This window comes from Lycium ferocissimum, unplaced genomic scaffold, assembly GCF_029784015.1.
Source record: "Lycium ferocissimum isolate CSIRO_LF1 unplaced genomic scaffold, AGI_CSIRO_Lferr_CH_V1 ctg2381, whole genome shotgun sequence".
Classification (NCBI taxonomy): domain Eukaryota; kingdom Viridiplantae; phylum Streptophyta; class Magnoliopsida; order Solanales; family Solanaceae; genus Lycium; species Lycium ferocissimum.
Genome location: NW_026721224.1, coordinates 29,983 through 50,879, shown reverse-complemented (window position 1 = coordinate 50,879; position 20,897 = coordinate 29,983). Strand labels below are relative to the sequence as shown.

The following is a 20,897-nucleotide window of genomic DNA, read 5'->3' as shown; positions in this document are numbered from 1 at the left end:
TACGGCCCGATCCATATATGATATAATAATGCCGAGGAACGTACGACCCGATCCATAAATAATACGAAAATGCCGAGGAGCGTACGGCCCGATCCATATATGATATAATAATCATATCGTCATATTATCATATATCATATCACATATCATCATGTCATCATATTATCATATCACATACCACATACGGTCCGTAATGGGACCGGCGGACGAACGTGGTCGCCACTCCATCCGGACGCCACAACACATCATACTTCGAAGGTTTTATATCTCCGAACATCTCCGTCACACATCATAACATATATACACGGTACCGGCCACGAGGGCTCGGCGTACGGACACATCATACTTCGTATCACATCATACTTCGGAAATACATCATACTTCGAGAATAGTGCGCGATAACAACCGAGCCGGGATCCGGTGAAAGATATAACAACGAACGCACGAGCGAGAATCGTAAGTAGCCATATGCATACAAATATTTATTACAAACTCAACAGAATAACCAAAGCGAACTATTATTTTAAAACCAAGACAATAGTCAAATCAAATTTCCTCCGAATATTACTCGGGAACATATCAAACCGAACTTCAGTAACCCATAGTCACGTATCAAAATCATATGCATAAAAATCCTCATTTCAGACTCAACAAATAAGTACATAATCACACTCGGGGTCGGAAAATAGTCATATTAACTTTTTTTTTCAAAAATAAGTCGTTAGAACCAACATAGAAAGTCGCGGGACCCACGGACGAGCGTCGGCCCAATCCGGGCCGCCTATGAAAGTCATAGTCATCATATGTTATCGAATCATTATTACAAACTCAAAAGATAAGTAAAGTTACGGGCGTTTGTAGTTTCGTACTTGGAAATCGAAAACAAACTTTTATGCAACTTTAGAATATCCTTTCATACAAAAACATAAGGGCCGTAATTCGTACATAAGAAATAGTCGCGGGGCCCACGGAGGACAAAAGTTATATTCAACATCTTTCGGACGTCACCATAAACATATAAGTCATCATATCGTTAAAGGAATCATTTACGAGCATATCAAAGCCATCCGGTTCGCCTCGGAAAATTACGGACGTTACTCACTAGTTACAAAAATCAAAGCCATCGGTTACAAAACTTTTTGTGCGGAACATTTTTAAAATCCAATCATACGGAAGACATAAGGACCATAATCCGACCGTATCAAAATGCGAACATCAAGAAACTAGTGTACGAATCATAAACATGTTCGGATTTTAAGAATGGAGTTACCCCAAGGCTCATAACATATCATACCTAGCCATATCTAAGACATGCCAAAAAAAGAAAGGTAAGCTTTACATGCCTCGTCCGCTTCCTACGCTAATCCAAATTTAAGTCTCAAACCTTCCAAGATCTACAATAAGGTCATTAAGTACCAAACATTAGCCACAAGCACTTAAGAATCCAATCCCAAGCCATCACTTTATTTACAGAAATTTGGGCGGCATTTCCCCTATAAGTTCAACAACCCCGAGAATTCAACTCGGCCAATATTTTCAACAACAATACCAACAACCATATAAGTAACATCAATAATCGATTCAAAACGCATTCTAACATTAATAACCCTTTCGACACAATTCAACAACATTCCATCCACTACGTAATGAAACCGAAACCTCCAAGTTCAAGGAAACAACACAACACATTTTCTTCCTTCCGAATTCATGAACTACATTAATAATCCATTACTTCCATAAATTCAATAAACTATATAAAATTCCATAACAAGTCGCAAACAACTATAACTTCACTTTGAACCATTAAACTTTCATTAGCACCATAGAATCCACAACACAACAATCCAAACATACTACATAAATTTAGTTCATTCCTTGTCACAAAACAACCCATACTCGCGGCTAACATCAACATACAAAATTTCATGAATTTCATCCATTTCTACACACTATCCCCTCCGTTTTAATCCGTTAAAATTCTAAATACACTCGTTAACAATGAAAAGGAACCGTATTCATACCTTAAGCATGCAGCCCCCACGTTATCACTCTTCTCCTTGGTTGATTTTTAGCTCAAATTGAAGAAAACGCGACGTCAACACTTTTCTCTTCATGGGCTTCGGAATTCGGGGCTCGAATTTTGGTCAAAATTGGTTTTTCTTCTCTCCAAGGTTCTTCTCTCTCTCTTTCCAGAATTTTCTGGGTATTCTTGGTCTAAAAATGAGAGGAAAGGGCTGAAATTAGACTTAAATAGGCATGGGTCATGGGCCTAACCCGATTGGGCCGGTTTGGGCCTAGCCCACCGACCTTTCCGCCTTAAAACGTCCATATCTCCTTATCCCGATGTCACTGTGGGCCTACGATATATGGTTGGAAAGATAATTCAATTATCTACAACTTCAATCTTTGGTGTTTTTCCAAATTCCAAACTTATAATACCGTTTACGCCCCTCGAAGTCGGATCATCCCAAAAACATTACTTAAAAATATTTGTTTGGAGGACTTCCACTTTGATTTGGCTCAAGGGTCCTTCTTGAGTTATGTTTAACTTCACATATGTGATTCATATAAATTGTCGCATGTCCCAAAAAATCTCGGTGTGTGGACCCCACCTCGGCTTGCGAATAATCGACGTACAAAAATACGAAATATAATGCGTCAACGTGAGTTTAAATTATGAAGCAACAACATGATTGTCAATTTTTGGACTCCAATTTTTCTTGGTCATGGCCGAATGGCCTCTTGTTCTTTCTCCACTGCTTCTTGAATTTTCTAGGGTGCTAAATGATGAAGATGACTTAAGTTTTCATCTTTTGTGTCCATATAAAGTTTGCACGTATGTACTATTGCCCACACCCACACATGGCCACATATGGCCATTTTCATGAAATATAAAGTTTCTAAAATTTCACTTGAGCCCCAAATTCTCATGAAATGTTCAACTTTCCATAATTCACTTTTAACCCCAAATTTTCCTTATTCCAAATTTACCTAACACTCATACCAATGAAAAGATGAATATGCAACTTGTGCGTTAAAACAAGATAATCAAATAAAAGCGAAAATTAAAAGTCTTGTCCATAACTTGTCGCAACCAACTTAGAATATTCCAACGTACAAAGTACGGGGTATAACACCGAGTCCTAGTAGCTCGCTGGGTACGGCTAGTGGCTTCGCTAGACACTCCCTTGCCCTTCTGGGCCGCTGTAGCTTTCTTGCGGGGCAACGCTGAAATCTGAAAAAATCATCAGAAGGCAAACTCTTAACTCACAGCTCTATCGCACGATCTAGGAGTGAAAGAATGACATCATCCTAAATGTCACCAGCCTCCTGTTTATGAGTGTGGTGTCAACACGCCCATAAACAAGACTCTACTAGACACGGTCGTAGACAACCTACAGGACCAAGCGCTGCGATGCCTTGTCACGATCCAAACCGATAAGTCGTGACGAATGTCTGACCTCTAGTGACCAAACACCCCTATACTCATATTTGAACTATACTGGACATCAAGGACCCATAAGTGACTTAAACTGATCTTATACTACCTCATGAAGAGGTGACATCATAACTCTGTACAATTTGTATACACACATGCTTTGAAAGAACGGTCTGCAAGCCGGCTGGCCGCTACATATATCGTACACAAAAGAATGTGGGAGCGAGCAAGGCCACGTCATCGACAAATACATACAACTGTCTACAGGACCTCTGCTGGAATAAAGCGAAGTCAGAAAGGACGGGACGGGCCGTCATGCTATGTGCATATACATCTCAAAAGAATGACATACCAAAATAAACTGCAGCTCCGGATCAAATGGAGCGCACTAACCACCACTGGGAAGAGGTCCTACTAAGCTGGACCGCCTGTCTGTCTACCTGAACCTGCGGGCATGAACGCAGCCCCCCGAGCAATAGGGGAGTCAGTACGGATAATGTACTGAGTATGTAAAGCATAAAAATAACGTATAAATAAGAATCATGAATGAAATCGAAACTACGCCATGGGTCGAAATGACCGTATCATTGCATCGTATGACTAGATATCTGATCATATCTATACAACTCTGTATGCATTTGTATGAACGAGTATCTGTAAGTATTTGCATAAGTCTATACAACTGACTTTGGCTCTGTGGGCGTATAATATGCATGCTTCCAATGATAATCATGCTCATGTACATAAATATAGGTCATAGTGCTGAGGAACGTTCAGCCTGATCCATATCCAATATAATAGTGCCGAGGAACGTACGACCCGATCCATATATCATATAATAGTGCCGAGGAACGTACGGCCCGATCCATATATCATCGTCGAGGTGCACCCGGTGATCGGTGGTAATGTGTATATAACGACTTTATCCGTTTTCAAAATGCCATGTACATATAATATTCGCGTCTATAACGCCTTCTGGTCATGGGTCAATATGCATATGTATATGAATGCAGTGCATAACTGAAACGAACACATAGAACTTTCGGAGTGACATAAGGTCATGTTACCTCCGATGGACAACTTTGGAGCCAACATCATCAACATAAGAAATCTCAAGACCCATGAACAGAAGGAACAATCATACGGGGTATACGAACATCAAAGACTGAAGTACTCCTAGTGTTTCTAAGAGTAGAGTAATATGGAAGCTCGTTCAATCGCTTGTTGGCTCATAACATAGGATCGTGCCAAAATGAAGAAGGAATAGCCCCAACATACCTTGAAGTGTATCTAATCGTCCAACTTCTGCTTCTTGAACTCGTGAGTCTACAATCAAGATAACATAGGCCTTAATTAGACTTATTTACCTCACTTACTAACCATTTTAAATATAAAAAAGAGCTTAACGAATTGTGACAACATTCCAGCAAGCTTAACAATCCTTCGACTTCCATTCAATCTGACGTCAACCACCAAATATCAACAACAACAATGACAACATTTACATATCAAGATATACTCGGAAATCCGTTCACGATCGTCTCTTAAAATGACCACAATCACCGTACACCCTTGCCCATTGACTTACTGACTTTCATAGATATCTTCTCTTTACTTAAAACCACTAAAACTCTTAGTAATTAACTTAAGTACAAAGGTAGGAATCATTTACATACCTTGAGAGGTCTAAGATTCCAAGGATCAACTTGACTCCGACTTCTCGAAGCCGCTGACTTTAATGAAACCACTAGGAACCACGCCCAACACTTCCACGACTCGGGTTTACGGGACTCGGATTCTGCAAATCCCCGCCTAATATGATGGAAATTATAGAGAGAGGAATATTTTAGGGCTTTCTGCGTTTGGGAGTGGAAAATAATGGAAATAAAATGTGAGGGCTCCATATATATAGGTGGGGCGACACGGCCCCCGGCGGTAGCGGGTCGACGAGCGGTCGGCGATCGGTCGGCCCGGCCGATCCTTGCTCCGCTGCGATTCGAGAGATAGCGGCATCGGCGAGCGTGGGTTGACACCACCGTCGACATGTCGATGGTTCGTCGAAGGGGACTGGTTCCTGCCAGTTCCCTGAGTCCCCCAGCTGCGACGATTCGATCCGTTTAGCTCCCAATCCTATTATATTGCGAAGGACACTTACTTATACTTTGGTGCACGCGAGGTGAAGCACTTAATATCTCAAAAATCGGGTGCGGATTTCCATACTAAGGACATATACCAGCAATAAGCCAAAAACTTTCTTGCGACAAAAACGGAAGGTGTAACACAAACCTTGCCTTGTCTTTCCGGAGAGCCTCCAAGTACTCAAAGTGTATCCATTATCGAATTCTAAGTTAGAAATGAGAAACAACGATACCGATATTGCTATACATTCATTCGAATCAAAATCAACTAAGTAAAGGAGGGGAAACGGGTCCACAAGGGTAAAACGGGTATTTCAAAGATAGAATAGGTAACTCAACATTCTAGAAGTTCAATTATTCCCCAATTGCTACATTAACCCAAGAATAGGTCAATTTCATCATCAAGTCATAAAAACCTCAATTTGGGTATAAACCTAGCTTTCAATCTTTCAATTCTTCAACTATAAAGGAAGATTCAAGCCTATCGGTAACGAATTCATGATATTCCATGCTTAGATTAGTCAAAATCCAACAACAAATCTCATTTTGAAAGACTAATAATCAAATAATGAAGTAAACATCAAAACCCATCTTCCTTCTTAAGTTCTATAGATTTTTTATCATGGATTCATGCTTAAGGAAGGTAAATAAATGAAATCTATGTTAGAGAACTTACCCTCAAGAGAAATAAAGTTGAAACCTCCTCAAATCGCCTAAAAAAATGCTTAGGAACAATAAATGTAGGGATAGGAAATGAAGGGTTTTAACTTAGCATGAAATAACAATGCGGTCACGACGTTATTTGCGGCGGTCAGCTTGCCTACTGGCGAAACCGCGCCCGACGACCCACACGTGCTACCGGAGTCCCTCAACGGATCTTCGTGCTTTATGGTGACTCACACGATTCCTTACAACTCGCCGTACTCGCGCGCGGGGTGCGCTACGGCGGACACCGGACACGGAAAATTCCTGGTTTTTCACTAACTCAATCCCAAAATTCGACAATCACCCGAGACCTCCCAAATACAAACCAGACATGCAATTAAACATAAAAAAAATGCTACAGACTCACTCGTGGTCTTAGAATTTCCAACGAAGGTCTATTTGAATAGGTCAACACCCAATGACCAAAGACCAACTTTCCAACCAATAAACCAAAATGCTCTCGAGTGCCACGGGAACCGAACTAAACATCACACCAAGTCATAATTGACCATCCGAACCTCTCAGGATCGACAGATTTCCGAAAAGGTCAGTTTACCCAAAAGTCAATTATCGGTCAACCATTTTTCACTTTAAGGTTGTATTTCTCATAAGTCACCATAAAACTCTCCTGACTACCTCGAAAACCTTGCCACCCATCCCCGCGGGTCAAAATCATACTAATAGGACTCGGGGAAGGGTCAACAAGGGTAAATGGGTCAAAAGCACTAGAACGACCAAACGGGTCGTTACAATGAACTTTTTTCTCTTATCCTGATAATTAATTTTATGGATTCATCAACAAACTCTGAATTTTATTGTACATAACACAAAAACTTAATGCTTATGGAAATTTAAAATTGAGAAAATGATTTTCTTTCCTTGCTGGCCTTCTAATAAACAATCGCGGATCAAATGGCTTAAATTTCACAATTGATAAAATAATAAAAAATTTAATATGACCAAGAGAATAAGATAATATTTTTTTGTGAGTTTTTTTCTCTAGCACTTTCCGCACATTGGGTACTATAGTAGTGGATTTTAACAGGGATCGTTAGTCCCTTTTTGTATACTGCATAAAGAAATTAATTTTCTTTTTGGTCTATCAGAAAGATGGTGTCTTTTTCTATATTGAGGAAGTTAACAATTCAAACATCCACATGACAAGCTTATAATCACGAAATTCAAAAGACATTTTAATATATCATAAACATCTTTAATTTAGGGTCTTAGGAGTCAAAAGTCTTTTTTTATTTATTACATGTCGCGCCTAGTCAAACTAAACCACTTAAATTGAGACGGGGGGAGCACACTTTTCTTTTGGGATAATTTCAGTAATATACAATCCAACATAAAGTATTACATCCACGTAGCCATATTTCTAATTTACATCCGCATATCCAACTGTATTTTTTTTTTTTGCAGCAGTGTTTATACACACGATATACAACATTATACACTTATTGTAGATAATATATAACCTTATATAAAAGTGTATAATGATGCATAAAAAGGCTATTTCAGGTGATATTAGAAATATGAGTCACTTCGGGTAAATATTTTCTCCAAATAGACATGGAGTGTTATTTTCTCTTTTCTTTTTGTATTTTAGTTCAGATCATTTGAACATTTTCCCATCATTTAGGTTCCGTACTCATGTGGAATGAGGTTGGAGTAATAACGTGGAGCGAACGTAAGTAGGGGTGCCAAACCTAAGTACAACTACGTGTGCGGCCAATTAATTATTTTCTCAAGTTTATAAGAAAGCAAAGAAGCTTTACACAGATATCACGTGACCATATGCGTACTTGTGATTATTGAAATCATCGGACCAGTCCTGTTCATCATGTATAAGTTGATAAATTCTTGCTCAAAATCAAGATTGATACCCCTTTTATCTGAGTCAACCTTGTATAAATCAGCAAATTGGGTTTTGGGTAAATATTCAAGGAGTCATAGTAGTAGTGAATCATCATCATCAACAGATGCAGATAGAGAAGCAATTAATTATGATGTGGTGATAGTTGGAGGTGGACCAGCAGGTTTATCAGCAGCTATTAGGGTCAAACAATTGTGCCAACAAAAGGATGCTGACTTATCAGTTTGTGTTGTAGAGAAAGGAGCTGAAGTTGGTATGTTAAAATCCTTTTTCTTAATGTTATTAATTCGATTATTGATTGGATTGCTATCACGTGACCAGGAGATTAGGGGTTCGTTTGTGCATAACTCTTAGAAATGCGAGGGTGAGGCTGCGTGTGGTCGGCCCACTTTTTGGGCCCCGTATACGGGGAGCAGTGCGCGGGGTTTTTTTATTGATTGTAGTGGATTGGATTGTACAGGTGCTCATATCCTGTCAGGAAATGTATTTGAGCCACGGGCACTTGATGAACTCTTTCCCCACTGGAAACAGGAAGAGGTACTACTTCATTCTACCTATATACATGCTAATCATGCATTTCCTCCGTTTTAAAATGTTGTCTAGCTTTCTTTTTCAGTCTGTTTAAAAAAGAATTACTCTTTCCTTTTTTTGGCAACTCTTTAATATCAATTCTCCACATGATATGTTTAAGACCACAAGATTAAAGGACATTTTGGTACATTTGACATATCTTCAGTTAACAACAAGATTCAAAAGTCTTCTTTGCTTTCTTAAACTCCGTGCCCAGGCAAACATTTTGAAACAGAGGGAGTATACAAATTCTGCTGCATTTAGGGTGTGTTCGGTATGAAGGAAAATGTTTTCTCGGAAAATAAGTGAGTTTCTTACTTATTTTCTTGTGTTCGGTATGTAAGCAAAAGCACATTATCCTAAAAGCATTTGTACATAATCTAAACAAACACTATGAGATGTGGCGTGAGTGGTGGGGTGGTGGGGATGGGGGCTACGGGTTTGGGGGTGAAGAGGGGTGTTGGAGGGTGGGTAGATCACAATTAATGTGGAATGCAACTTGTGGAACTTGTTGTCCCTCCTTCCACTAGGGAACTCATTTTCCTCATTTTTAAGGAACTTGTTTTCCTACCGAAAATGTTTTCCAAATTTTTTGACCAACCGAACATGAGAAAATGGGAAAATGTTTTCGTCCATACCGAACACTCCCTTATTTTAATTCAGTTCCATCCATTTTCTTCACTTCACCTTGCTACGAAAGGAAGTTGGTAAGGTTTCCAGACGTGTTACTTGATTAGCCTTCAATGATTGGTTATTTAGGCAGCCAAAAGGCTCTTTCTTTCTTGACATACATAGTTCATATGATTATTTATGCATATGATTTCTCTTTATTAAGACCAATGATTTTGCCATTCAAATAGCTAATTCAGAACTAAAATTAGTATCAAGTTTGGAGTGAGATAAAGTGGTCTGTATTTACTTCTATATTTTGAACATGAAGTTGCAAATAACAATTTGGTCTTTGTGTAATCCCATCATTTGCTAAAGCTCTGTTTCTGATTGCAGGCTCCAGTTGATGTCCCTGTTACTTCTGATAATTTTTGGCTGCTTTCCAAAAATCATACCTTTTCACTTCCAAGCCCATTTGATAATAATGGTAACTATGTCATAAGGTACTTTTATATTTACTTTGAAACATTTGGATTCAAGTGTGCATGTAAAGATATTACTCCTTTGCCTCAAATTGCCAGTCTTGGTTTCTCTCTTTATTGATTAGTATTATTCCTTTTTTGTTTTGGTGTCTGGTGGAGGGGCCTTTTGGAGAAAAGATTCTTAAATTGCCTCTTGCAGATGATCCTTATTATTCCAAAATATCGTACTAACGTATTCACTTCATATTAATCTAGATGCATGAAAGGTATTTGAGCAATTTTTTAGAGGCAGAATTGGATAAGTACGACAGAATATCCAGTGAAAAGTTACAAAAAACTAATGGAACTGCGAGATAGAAGAATATTTTATTGTACAAAGAAGAACTTGTACAAGGACGGTGGACAAAATAATCAGATTAAAGAAAAAGTGTAGACTGAATAAGACGTGCTCGGTTGCATGAGAAAAAGAAGATTGATCTACTATAAAATACCTTTTTTTTTATTTTTTATATAGAACTTTTTCTCAAAAAATCCTTGTAAATCATTATGTAAATTCCCTTGGAAGGGGTATCCATAATCAAACTTCTTGCTGCATGGCTAATGCAATATCAGCCAATTAACATTTAGTTTTTGATCTCCAGTACTTAGGATATTGAAGAAAACAATCAAAAGTCTTATAGGATTCTCAATGACCAGATTGAGAATCAAGGCATGGTGTTTTATGTGTTCCTGTATCACTCTGTGCTATGCATCGCTGTCTAGGTTTTCAACAGCTATTAGGTTCTGTTTTAGTTGCGATTTTGTGCATGCGAGGCCATGGCTTTGGTGCGTGCAGGGTTGACTGTTTTAGTACTGATATAATTAGAGAACATCAATGTAGTTTCCGCACTGTTATTGATCAACAGGGGTGGAAAATGAAGAGCCTTTTTTTTTTTTTTTTTTTTTTTTTTTTTTTAAAGTGACATAAACCAAAAGAAAAGGAGCAAAGGCAGCAATAAGGTCTTGGTAATGTTGAAGGAGCTCTGCTAGTTGGTGAAAGAGAAGTTGGATGTGTTTGAAAATGGTTAAGAGTAAAGTTGGTAATAAAATTAGGCCACAAGCCCCTTCCTATCTATCCAAGCCTTGGTGCATAGAGTATCCCCTTTGTTGGTGAGAGGTAACAGGTGCCTCGTGGAATTAGTCAATGTGCACACGCAAGCTGACCCAGACACCATGGTATCAAAAGACAAAAAAAGAAAAAAGATTGGCCACAAGTTCTCGATTGACTATTTTTTGGACGTATCAGGGACAGTTTTGAGATATGGAAATGTGTAGGGACTGAATGGTGGTGCTTTTTGAAAATTGAAAAGAAGCGAAGTATGCCATGGATGTACATTCGACCTACAAGTTACTCCCTCCGTCCGAATTTGTTTGACACTTTTCGCTTTTCAAGAGTCAAACGAGTTGTTCTTTGACCGTAATTTTTTCACATGTCTTTCAAATACTTTAAATTATTAACTATGGTGACTTATAATACTTTTTACATAGTTTCCAAATAAGTAAATTTTATTTCGAAAAATTTAAAGATTCTAGTTCAAACGCACGGTCAAAATTAAGAAGTTTGAATCTCGAAAAGTGAAAAGTATCAAACAAATTGGGACGAAAGGAATATTTGTTTCCTTCTTAGGACCCTTTGGACATGAAATTTCTTTTGCTTTTCTTCAAGTTTTTTTTTTACTTTTTCAAAAGCCTATTTGTTATACATTGGTTATAAAAAAAGTCTTCCCTCACAAAACTTCAATATATTTTCAAGTGAAATGCATGTCCAAACACAACTTAAACTTCCAAATACCTTTTATGTTAATAAAACTTTTACCCTCTCAAAAAAATAAATAAATTCCAAATACCTTTTTTTAACTTAACTTTAAATACTACTCCCTCCGTCCCAATTGATATGACATTTTTTCCTTTTTAGTCAGTTCCAAAAAGAATGACACCTTTCTATATATAGCAACAATTTAACTCTAAAATTCCCATTTTACCCTTAATGAAATGATTTCTGGCCACAAAAATTTCTTTGGCTTGTTTTAGACCACAAGATTCAAAACTCATGTTTTCCTCTCCAGTGTCGCAAGTTCGATTCCTTCTGGTACACTTTTAAATTATATCTTACCTTATCGAAAAAGACCACAAAATTCAAAAGTCTTCTTTTCTTTCTTATACATCGTGCCTAGTCAAACACCCTCATATAAATTGGGATGGAGGGAGTACTTTTTTTCAAATATTACTCAATTCATGTCCAAACGCCTACTACACTCCTATTTTGTTTTACTAACCATGAAGCTTCAACTTATAGCTAATGATTGCTGGGCCAGGGCATATTCACATACGCATTGATTAGGTGGGGTAACATAGTTGGAGGGGTAAGGAATTAGTCCAATGGTTAACTTGGTCCATTTTGGCCTTGACTGGCGCTTGATGGGTGTATCCTTGTATGTGAAGAGGGAAGCGAGTTCAGTTTCCTTGCAAATATGTAAGAGTTAAAACACTAGATGGGGATCCCCACTTACAGACTCTGTGGTCCATACCCACACTGGTATCATCATACAGACAGAAATGTGCATGGTTTTCTTCTTTAATGGAACGCTTATTTTACTGATATAGTTATGACTTTTCTGTATATCTTATATATCATTACAATCATGGTAATGCAGTTTGAGTCAGTTGGTTCGTTGGCTGGGGCAGAAAGCTGAAGAACTAGGAGTTGAAATATACCCAGGTTTTGCTGCTAGTGAGGTACTACCCTCATTTTTCTGGATTATTTCATTATTTGCTTAGTTTTTGCTTGCTAAGGTGGAAAAGTTTCAGATTTTATGCAACGAACATAACGAGGTTACTGGTATTGCTACTAATGATATGGGAGTGGCTAAAGATGGTTCCAGAAAAGAGAACTACCAGCGTGGTGTTGCACTGAAGGGCAAGTTCAGTTACTCAATTCTTTTTTTCCTTGTTCTGTTTTCTGCAAAGAAGCTTTCCAAAATTACATTCTGTCCACAGTTATTGCAGTTTGTTTGATGACTATCAAATGGAAGTTAGATTTTCCTTTACGTTAACGTTAACTGTCCCCCGTGATAATTTTGATATGTGATTTGACTCTAGAATCCAAGTAAAATTGAGTACAATTGTCAATGTTATTTGTGCCCTGTAAAGGTTCGAGAGAGAGTTAATCAGATATCGACTTACATTACAACACCCCAATTCAGTTTAGTTATTCCTGAAGTTTCTGGTCAGTATTTGTGTGTATTATGGAAACTCATCGGATACAAATGCAAACTGGAACATCAGTTCAATTAGTATCAGTTGGAACATGATGCTGTTCAAATGGATCTTTATGGGGCAGAAAGGTAACTCGTATGGTAAGGACAAGAAATACTAATCGTATGCCTTTAGACCATGATACCATTTGTCACGCCCCGAAATATGGGTCACATGGACGGCAACCGATGCCAAAATTCCCACATTAGGAGAACCAACACTTATTGCAACATACACAATATTAACACATAATGAGGATCCAAGCATCCTCGTACCAGCAAGCACATGCAAATGAGACTAAATGCAGCTCCGTACCGTCATACTCAGTGTAATCCCACTAGTGGGGTCTAGGAAGTGTAGAGTGTATGTTGACCTTACCCCTTCCTCGTGGAGGTAGAGAGGTTATTTCCAATAGACCCTCGGCTCAGGTAAAACATTTCAAAGCAGTTTGAGAAAGGAAATACGGAAATGAAGAAGACATGACAACTAATAAGAAAGCAGTACACGTTCCAAACAAGTCAGTCGACATTAATTATAACTTAAACGCGTCAATTCACATACCGATTCATCCAAATCGACACTTTGGGTATTGGCCCTAAGCCACCCAAATTCCAACTTTTAGTGCAGGGTGAAAATCTAGAGTCACCCATGCCATTCGCAGTTCACCCAAAAAACTATTTAAGTTGTTTGTGGTCTTATAAGACCAATTAGTTCACCCAACTACTATTCACGATGTTACTGATCCCCAAAAACCACGATTATTGTCCCTCAAATTAGGGCTCATCCCAAACATCAATACGATCATAAATATAGCCTGTAGATGCTCTACCCATGCTCATTATACGACATAAATGAGTTACCAGGGATAAAAGTGCTTTTTGATGTCCAACTCAAGTTTTCTTCTTTTGGAAGATTTCATGGGAGATTCAAGATTCTAGACTAATTCAATATTTAAGAGTTGTTAGGCTAGCATTTAAGAATCATAAGTGCACCCAATCCTTATAAATATACTTACTTGGGTGGTTGAAATTGATCTTGGGAAAACTTGCTCTCCGAACATTACGCCCTAGCTCTTGGTCTTGTTTTTGGAGCAAGAAATCCCTCTTTGGTTATTTATAGAGCTAGCCATCTAAGGACTTCGCGCAATACTCACTCAACGTGTGTCTTAATGGCCTACCACCAGGAAAGGCTTATGCAATAATCACGTGTTTGGGACTTAATGTACTGTCTCGTCTCGTTCGTGGCCAGCCCCTACCTAAATTCCGTCTGACACGATAGTCGCGCGATGCAGAGCTATCACATTCATTACTTGGATTGCTTGTGCGATGTGAGGCCATTACTTGCCCCTGTTTGGCATTCATATTTGGCGTTTGTGTTACCCACGCAGTTCTCTTCCACTGCGATGCCTTGCCTTGCCTTTTTGGAGCTTTGGTCATTATCACGCTTCACACATTACTTGTGCTATAGCGTGAAATTGTCCAGTCAAAAAATGACCTTGACGCGACACGCCGCGACGCCCAAGTACGGAGTGATTTTCATCTCCAACTCCAAAATCTGTTCTCCCTTTTTACTACAATACCACAACATTACACTCCAAATCATTTCCAGCACATATATAATCATCTCAACTTATTCCACACCATATGATGTCAACTACGCATATTTCCATCATTTAGCACGTAATTAAGCATGTATTAAGGTTAAACAAGTCAAAAAATTTGTAGGGCGCTACATTCTCCCCACTTAAAAACATTCATCCTCGAATAATTGTGTTTTGGAATAGGTGAGGATATCCTTCGCAACTATCCCAATTGTCTCTTCATTGCAACATTGCTGGCCGAAACAAGCTCTATCTGTTCTGAATTTGTGAACTTTCAAGTATGGCCATAGGAACTTCTTCATATTATAGTTTATCATCAAGTTCCACAGTCTGAGATGGAACCACATGCGAAGGCTCACACACATATTTTAGTAGGATCAATACATGGATGATAGGATGCACGAATTACAACTCTAGTGGCAAGGCAAGTTGATAGGCCACGTTTCAATCCTCTCGAGTATTTCATAAGGCTCAACCACAGACTCAACTTATCATTCTTACCAAACCTTATTACTTCTTTCATCGATAAATCTTCAAAAGCACATAGTTGCCAACCATGAACTTGACCTCTCAGTGCCTTTTGTCAGAATAGGACTTTTCGCTACTTTGAGTCATTCTAAGCCTCCCTTGAATATGTCTAACTTTCTCCAATGATTCTTGTACTAGATTCAAGCCAAGAAATTTGTCTCCCGCGGTTCAAACTATCCAATGGACGATCTACACTGACACCCATATAATACTCCAAAGTTCCAATGGAGCCATTTTGATGCTCACTTTAACGGTATTGCTATAAGCAAACATTATTAATCGGAGATGCTCATCCCAATTGCGACCAAAGTCTATGACACATGCCCATAATATACCCTGAAGTGTTTGAGTAGGAAAAATGAAAATAGGAATAAGTGGAAAAAGTAATTTTTCTCTCTCCTATTTCAAACTCTCCCAGGCACATTCCCTAAGAATATGACCTAGTTCCTTTCTTGATACCTGCTCCCCTTCCGGTGATTCTTCTGATCACCGGATTCAACCTTTCTTCTTCTCTTTCTTTCCCTCTCTCCTCCCTTCTCTTCTCTTTCTCTCTCTCCTCTTTCTTTTGACACCCACTTCCTCCAGTTTTGATGGCAGACGATATCATTTATTTTGCTGTGGGTTTCAAATCTTTTGATGTTTCACGAGATTCAGATGCAGGGGGGGACTGGTACAAATGGACTGAAAGGAGTAGGAACTCCAACACAAGAACTCAGTTTACCAGAAGGACGATGATATGGTTGATCCAAAGATTGAAAGAAGCTTCTTTATCAAAGGGAAGATCAGTGAGCAGGTGGAAGAGGAGAGGAAGTTTCTCTGAAACTTATTGTGCAAGGAATTTCAACAAGTTTTGCAGATATATTAGCATCATTAATCTGAAAGGCAGAAGGAGATCGGTGTTGATAATTCCTGAGTTATTCTTCAACTCAGGCTGGAGCTTCATTGCAGAAAAGTTGGAAAGGTTTGTTAACTCCCACAGGAATGAAAAAGATAAAATGGAACCAAGGCTGGCTGACAAGAACATTCCTTATTCTGAAGCCCTTCGAAGTATTAAATGGTCCAACAGAGGGGAAACCTCATTTAATGCAGATGTTTCAGTGAAGGGAGGAGTAATTTGCATTAAAGACGACCCTAACATGAACGTGAGTCTGCTAAACATATTTGCTGGGACAAGGCCCCCAGCATACCTTTAATGAATAACGAATCATGAAAGTAAATAACTGACTAAACCCCGAAGAGAATGGGGCTCACCCAAAAGCTGATACGAATGCTGTCCTACTGAGTAGATGCGTCGTCCTGTAAATCCATACTTGCATCGTGAAATGCAGGCCTCCGAGCAATAAAAAGGGATGTCAGCACATTGAATGTACTGGTATGTAAAGCAACTGAATGAAATAGACATGGCACATGAAATAACATGGTAAGGGCTGAAACTGAAACTGAAACCTGATCATGAGCATGAATGTAAATACATATATATATATATATATATATATATATATATATATATATATATATATATATATATATATGTATCATGAGAAAAGTATCTGTGGGAGAGCATTAGCATAACCGACATGTAACTACCATGTTAGTACGTGGCGTCTGATCTTTGCCCGACCAGCTAAGCCATCCTATACCTTGTTGGGGTACAAGACATGAACATGAACATGAATGGATCCAAATCTCTCGATGGGGAAAATATGAAGGAATCATCCTACTGGGCGGAGCGATCCTTATCCTACGTTGGCATGCGTAGTTTCAGGTATGAAACCTTCTCGGTAATTTGTGCAACTCCCAAATTTCATGAACATAGATATAATTGGCTTAGGAACCCATGAATTATATAACTTGCTTGTACACATGATTCTTGCTTGTATTATAACATGAAGGTAATATATATAATATAACTTGTATGAAACCATGGAGACATGTAGGATTTTCATGAAGATAACCATAATATTTCATAACTTGCATGTAAGAACTCATGGAATGCAAAGTATGGGTTCTCATGGATTACGGACAGATTCTCAATAACCAAAAGGGACTATTAAGAACACAATAACGAAGTAATCATACACAACAACAACAACAACAACCCGGTGAAATCCCACAACGTGAGTGCAGGGAGGGTAGAGTGTACGCGGACCTGACTCCTACCAAGGTAGACGGTACATTTCGAAAGACCCTCGGCTCGATAAAGCATAAAAGCATAAAAGCATAACACGAGGTCGAGATAAGGCCAAGAGATTCAAGCGATATGGAAATGCAAATAACTAAACGACTAAGCCATGATGAAGCGACGCTTGTAAAGGAGCGTAGCTATCACGATAAAATAAGATAATCAAAGTACGGGATAACAAATAGTAGCGAAAACCAAAGACAAATGTGACTACTAATATGAAAGGATAAACGTTACTATCTACTAGCCTTCTACCCTAATCCGAGTCCTCCATACCCTCCTATCTAAGGTCATGTCCTCGAGTCAGAATCGCGCTATATCCTCCGTCTAATCACCTCTCCCCAATATCTTGCCTACCCCTACCTCTTCGAAACCATCCATGGCCAACCTCTCACACCTCCGCACCGCATCTCGTGCCTCTCCTCTTCACATGTCCAAACCATCTCGATCTCGTTTCCGCATCTTGTCTTCCACCGAGGCCACTCCCACCTTTGTCTCGGATAGCCTCATTCCTAATCTGTCACTCTTGGTGTGCCCACACATCCATCTCAACATTCTCATCTCGCAACTTTCATCTTTTGAACGTAGAGATCTTAATCGTCAACACTCCGCCCCCATACAACATGGTCGGTCTAACCACCACTTTGTAGAACTTGCCTAAGTTGTGGTGGCACTTTCTTATCACACAGCACTCCGGGAGCCGAGCCTCCATTTCATCCACCGCCCTAATACGACGTGACATCATCGTCAATCTCCCCCACCGTCTTGCATAATAGACCCAAGATACTTCGAAACTACTTGTCTTTTGAATGACACGGGTACCAAGCCTCACTTCCACGCCCGACCCTCTTCGAGGTGCTTCCACCGAACTCGCACCCAGTACTCCGTCTCGGTCTACTCGGCGAATCCTTTAGACTCCAAAGTTCGACGCCAAACCTCCCGCAGCGTTGACTCCGCTACGAGTCTCATCGATCAAGACTATGTCATCCGCGAAAAGCATACACCATGGCACCTCGCCTTGAATATGCCGCGTCAATTCATCCATCGCCAAGGCAAATAAAAATGGACTAAGGGCGATCCTCACGCAACCCCATCACAACCGGGTGCCGCTGCGAGTCTCCTCCCCTTGTCCTTACCTCGGTCTTGGCTCCCCACACATGTCCTCGATCACCCTAGTGCACGCCACGAGTACACCTTTAGCCTCCAAGATCTCCACAGATCTCCTCGAACTTTGTCGTAAGCCTTTTCTAGGTCCATGAATACCATACGTAAGTCTCTCTTCCTCTCCCTATCTTGCTCCACCGGTCTTCTTACAAGATGGATGGCCTCCGTAGTTGAGCGTCCCGGGCATTTAATCCAAACTCGGTTCTCTCCGAAATAGCTACACCTCTCCCTCACCCTCATCTCCACCACCCTTTCCCACACTTTCATAGTATGGCTTGAAAGACTTGATACCTCTATAGTTGTTGCAACTCCGGATATCGCCCTTGTTCTTGTATAGAGGGATCATTACACTCGACCTCCATTCTTCGGCATCATTGCGGTCTTAAAGATGACATTAAACAACCTAGTCGACCACTCCAAACCGCCGAGCCCGCAAACTTCCAAAATTCTCCGGGAATCTCATCAGTCCCCGTCGCTCCCCTCGCGCATCCTACGAACAACACCCTTAACCCTTAACGAAGTAATCATACAAAAATAGTATATCATGGTACATGCACTTAGGGTTATCATGAACATGGCTAAAACCCTAGTTTTGGTGTAACTTGTATAACCATGGAAGAACGTGGCGTGGGGAAGAACAAAGATGTTCCCACACGTGGATAGAACCCTACATACCGTGTAATGCTCCAAAACTTGTAGTAGAATTCCAAAAGGTTAAACCTTGAGCCTTGGATGGGTTTTCTTGAAAACCCTAGGTTAAGAATGATGAACTCTTACTTAGAACTCATGGATACGTGTTAGAATTCACTTGGAATGGTTGGAATAGGCTTACCTTGTTATTTTGGATTTTTGGGAGAAGAAAACCTTCGTTCTACGGCTTGGAGAATGTGAAAAATGGAAAAAGAACTGAACATGACATATTTGTACTTAACTGTGTCGGGAATTTATATGGTCAACTTATACGGTCCGTATAACTCGGCCGTATTTGACCATGATTAAAATCCCAAAAATTGGAATTTCCCAATTGAGTTCCACGAACTGAAATACGGTCCGTATAACTTTATACGGTCCGTATAGAAGAATCTCACAACTTGGCAGAAATTAGAATTTTTCCTCCTGCGTAACACGGACTGGTTATACGGGCCGTATAATAATATACGATCCGTATAACTGGTCGTATAAATGGAACTTTGCTGAACTGAGACAAATTTATTTTCCACACTTCTCATCTGGTCTTCTAAGTCTCAAATCATGAACGTAACCTAGTTTAAAGGTACGAGGTGTTACAGGAAGTAACTATCGAGAATGGAGGGCTTTTCTTCAAAGTCCATATATGGTCAGAATCGCCGGTAAGATTTCGTATCGGAGAATTGGAAAGGGACCAAGTCTTGATATCGATGAAATCCACAAAGGGTAAAGAACCGGAGCATAACAAACTGGCTTTTAAAGATTGTGTGGTCCCAGCACGTGAGTTTCCACGTGATCCACAATCTGAACAAAGCTTGGGCTGGTTCAAAAGCAATATGGACTTCAACAATTTATTTGAAAGGGACGGAAGTGGTTTGGGCCAAACTAATATGGGCCAATTCTCAATTGAAATAGGCGAGCTTTTAGCCTCTTTATTAAATGAGGCACGTGACAAGCATGTGAGGCCAGAAGTGGATGAATCACTTAAAGCCCTAAAAGACATGGCAACCAAATTTCCTGAGTCTTTTAAACAGTGGGAGGAAAGATCAGAAACCTCACAAGATACAGTCAACACGACTAGGGGAAACCAAGAAGGAATTCCATACAATCAAGCGGGGCAATGAGAGCGAAGGAGGATGCTAATAATATTTGTCATGCACTGATGATAAATCTCTGCAACAGAGAAAGCCAATCAACACCTAAAGCCAATCAACACCTATCGACCAAGACATGCAGATACAACAAATTCATGAAGTGGAACCAGTAGCTGTTCAGAGCCAGAGTGGTCGGGCGATTGAGACTGCAGCTTCTAACTGGGGGTCCTTGCATCACTTGTGGAGATTTTAACACTAACAGAACTATGGTGGAAAGAAGGGGATGCAATAGGATCACAAACATAATGTCTGATTTCTCCAGGTGGATTGAAGAGGTGGAACTACATGATCCACATCTTAATGGAGGCAATTTCACTTGGTTCAGAGGCTTAAATCATGTTAGTGCAACTAGATTGGATAGATTTTTATACTCTATGGAATGGGATGAAGCTTTCAAGAATATTAGGCAGAAAATCCTTCCAAGGACAAGATCTGACCATAGTCCAATAATTCTTCGACCATAGTCCAA

General features: G+C 39.6%; 1 protein-coding gene across 6 annotated transcripts in view; it reads left to right on the top strand.

The window, feature by feature from the left end:
* The first annotated feature begins 8,092 nt into the window (after positions 1–8,092).
* The window catches only part of LOC132043391 (electron transfer flavoprotein-ubiquinone oxidoreductase, mitochondrial), a 34,431-nt gene continuing 21,626 nt past the window's right edge, over positions 8,093–20,897 (top strand). For all 6 annotated transcript variants that reach the window (XR_009411794.1, XR_009411793.1, XM_059433892.1 and 3 more), the window contains exons 1-5: positions 8,093–8,411; positions 8,619–8,695; positions 9,734–9,840; positions 12,513–12,594; positions 12,667–12,784. Coding sequence is in view for 4 of the 6 variants with exons in the window: in XM_059433892.1 (XP_059289875.1) it covers positions 8,126–8,411; positions 8,619–8,695; positions 9,734–9,840; positions 12,513–12,594; positions 12,667–12,784 (670 nt within the window). In the remaining 2 variants the exon portion in view is untranslated. The remainder of the gene's footprint in view (positions 8,412–8,618; positions 8,696–9,733; positions 9,841–12,512; positions 12,595–12,666; positions 12,785–20,897) is intronic.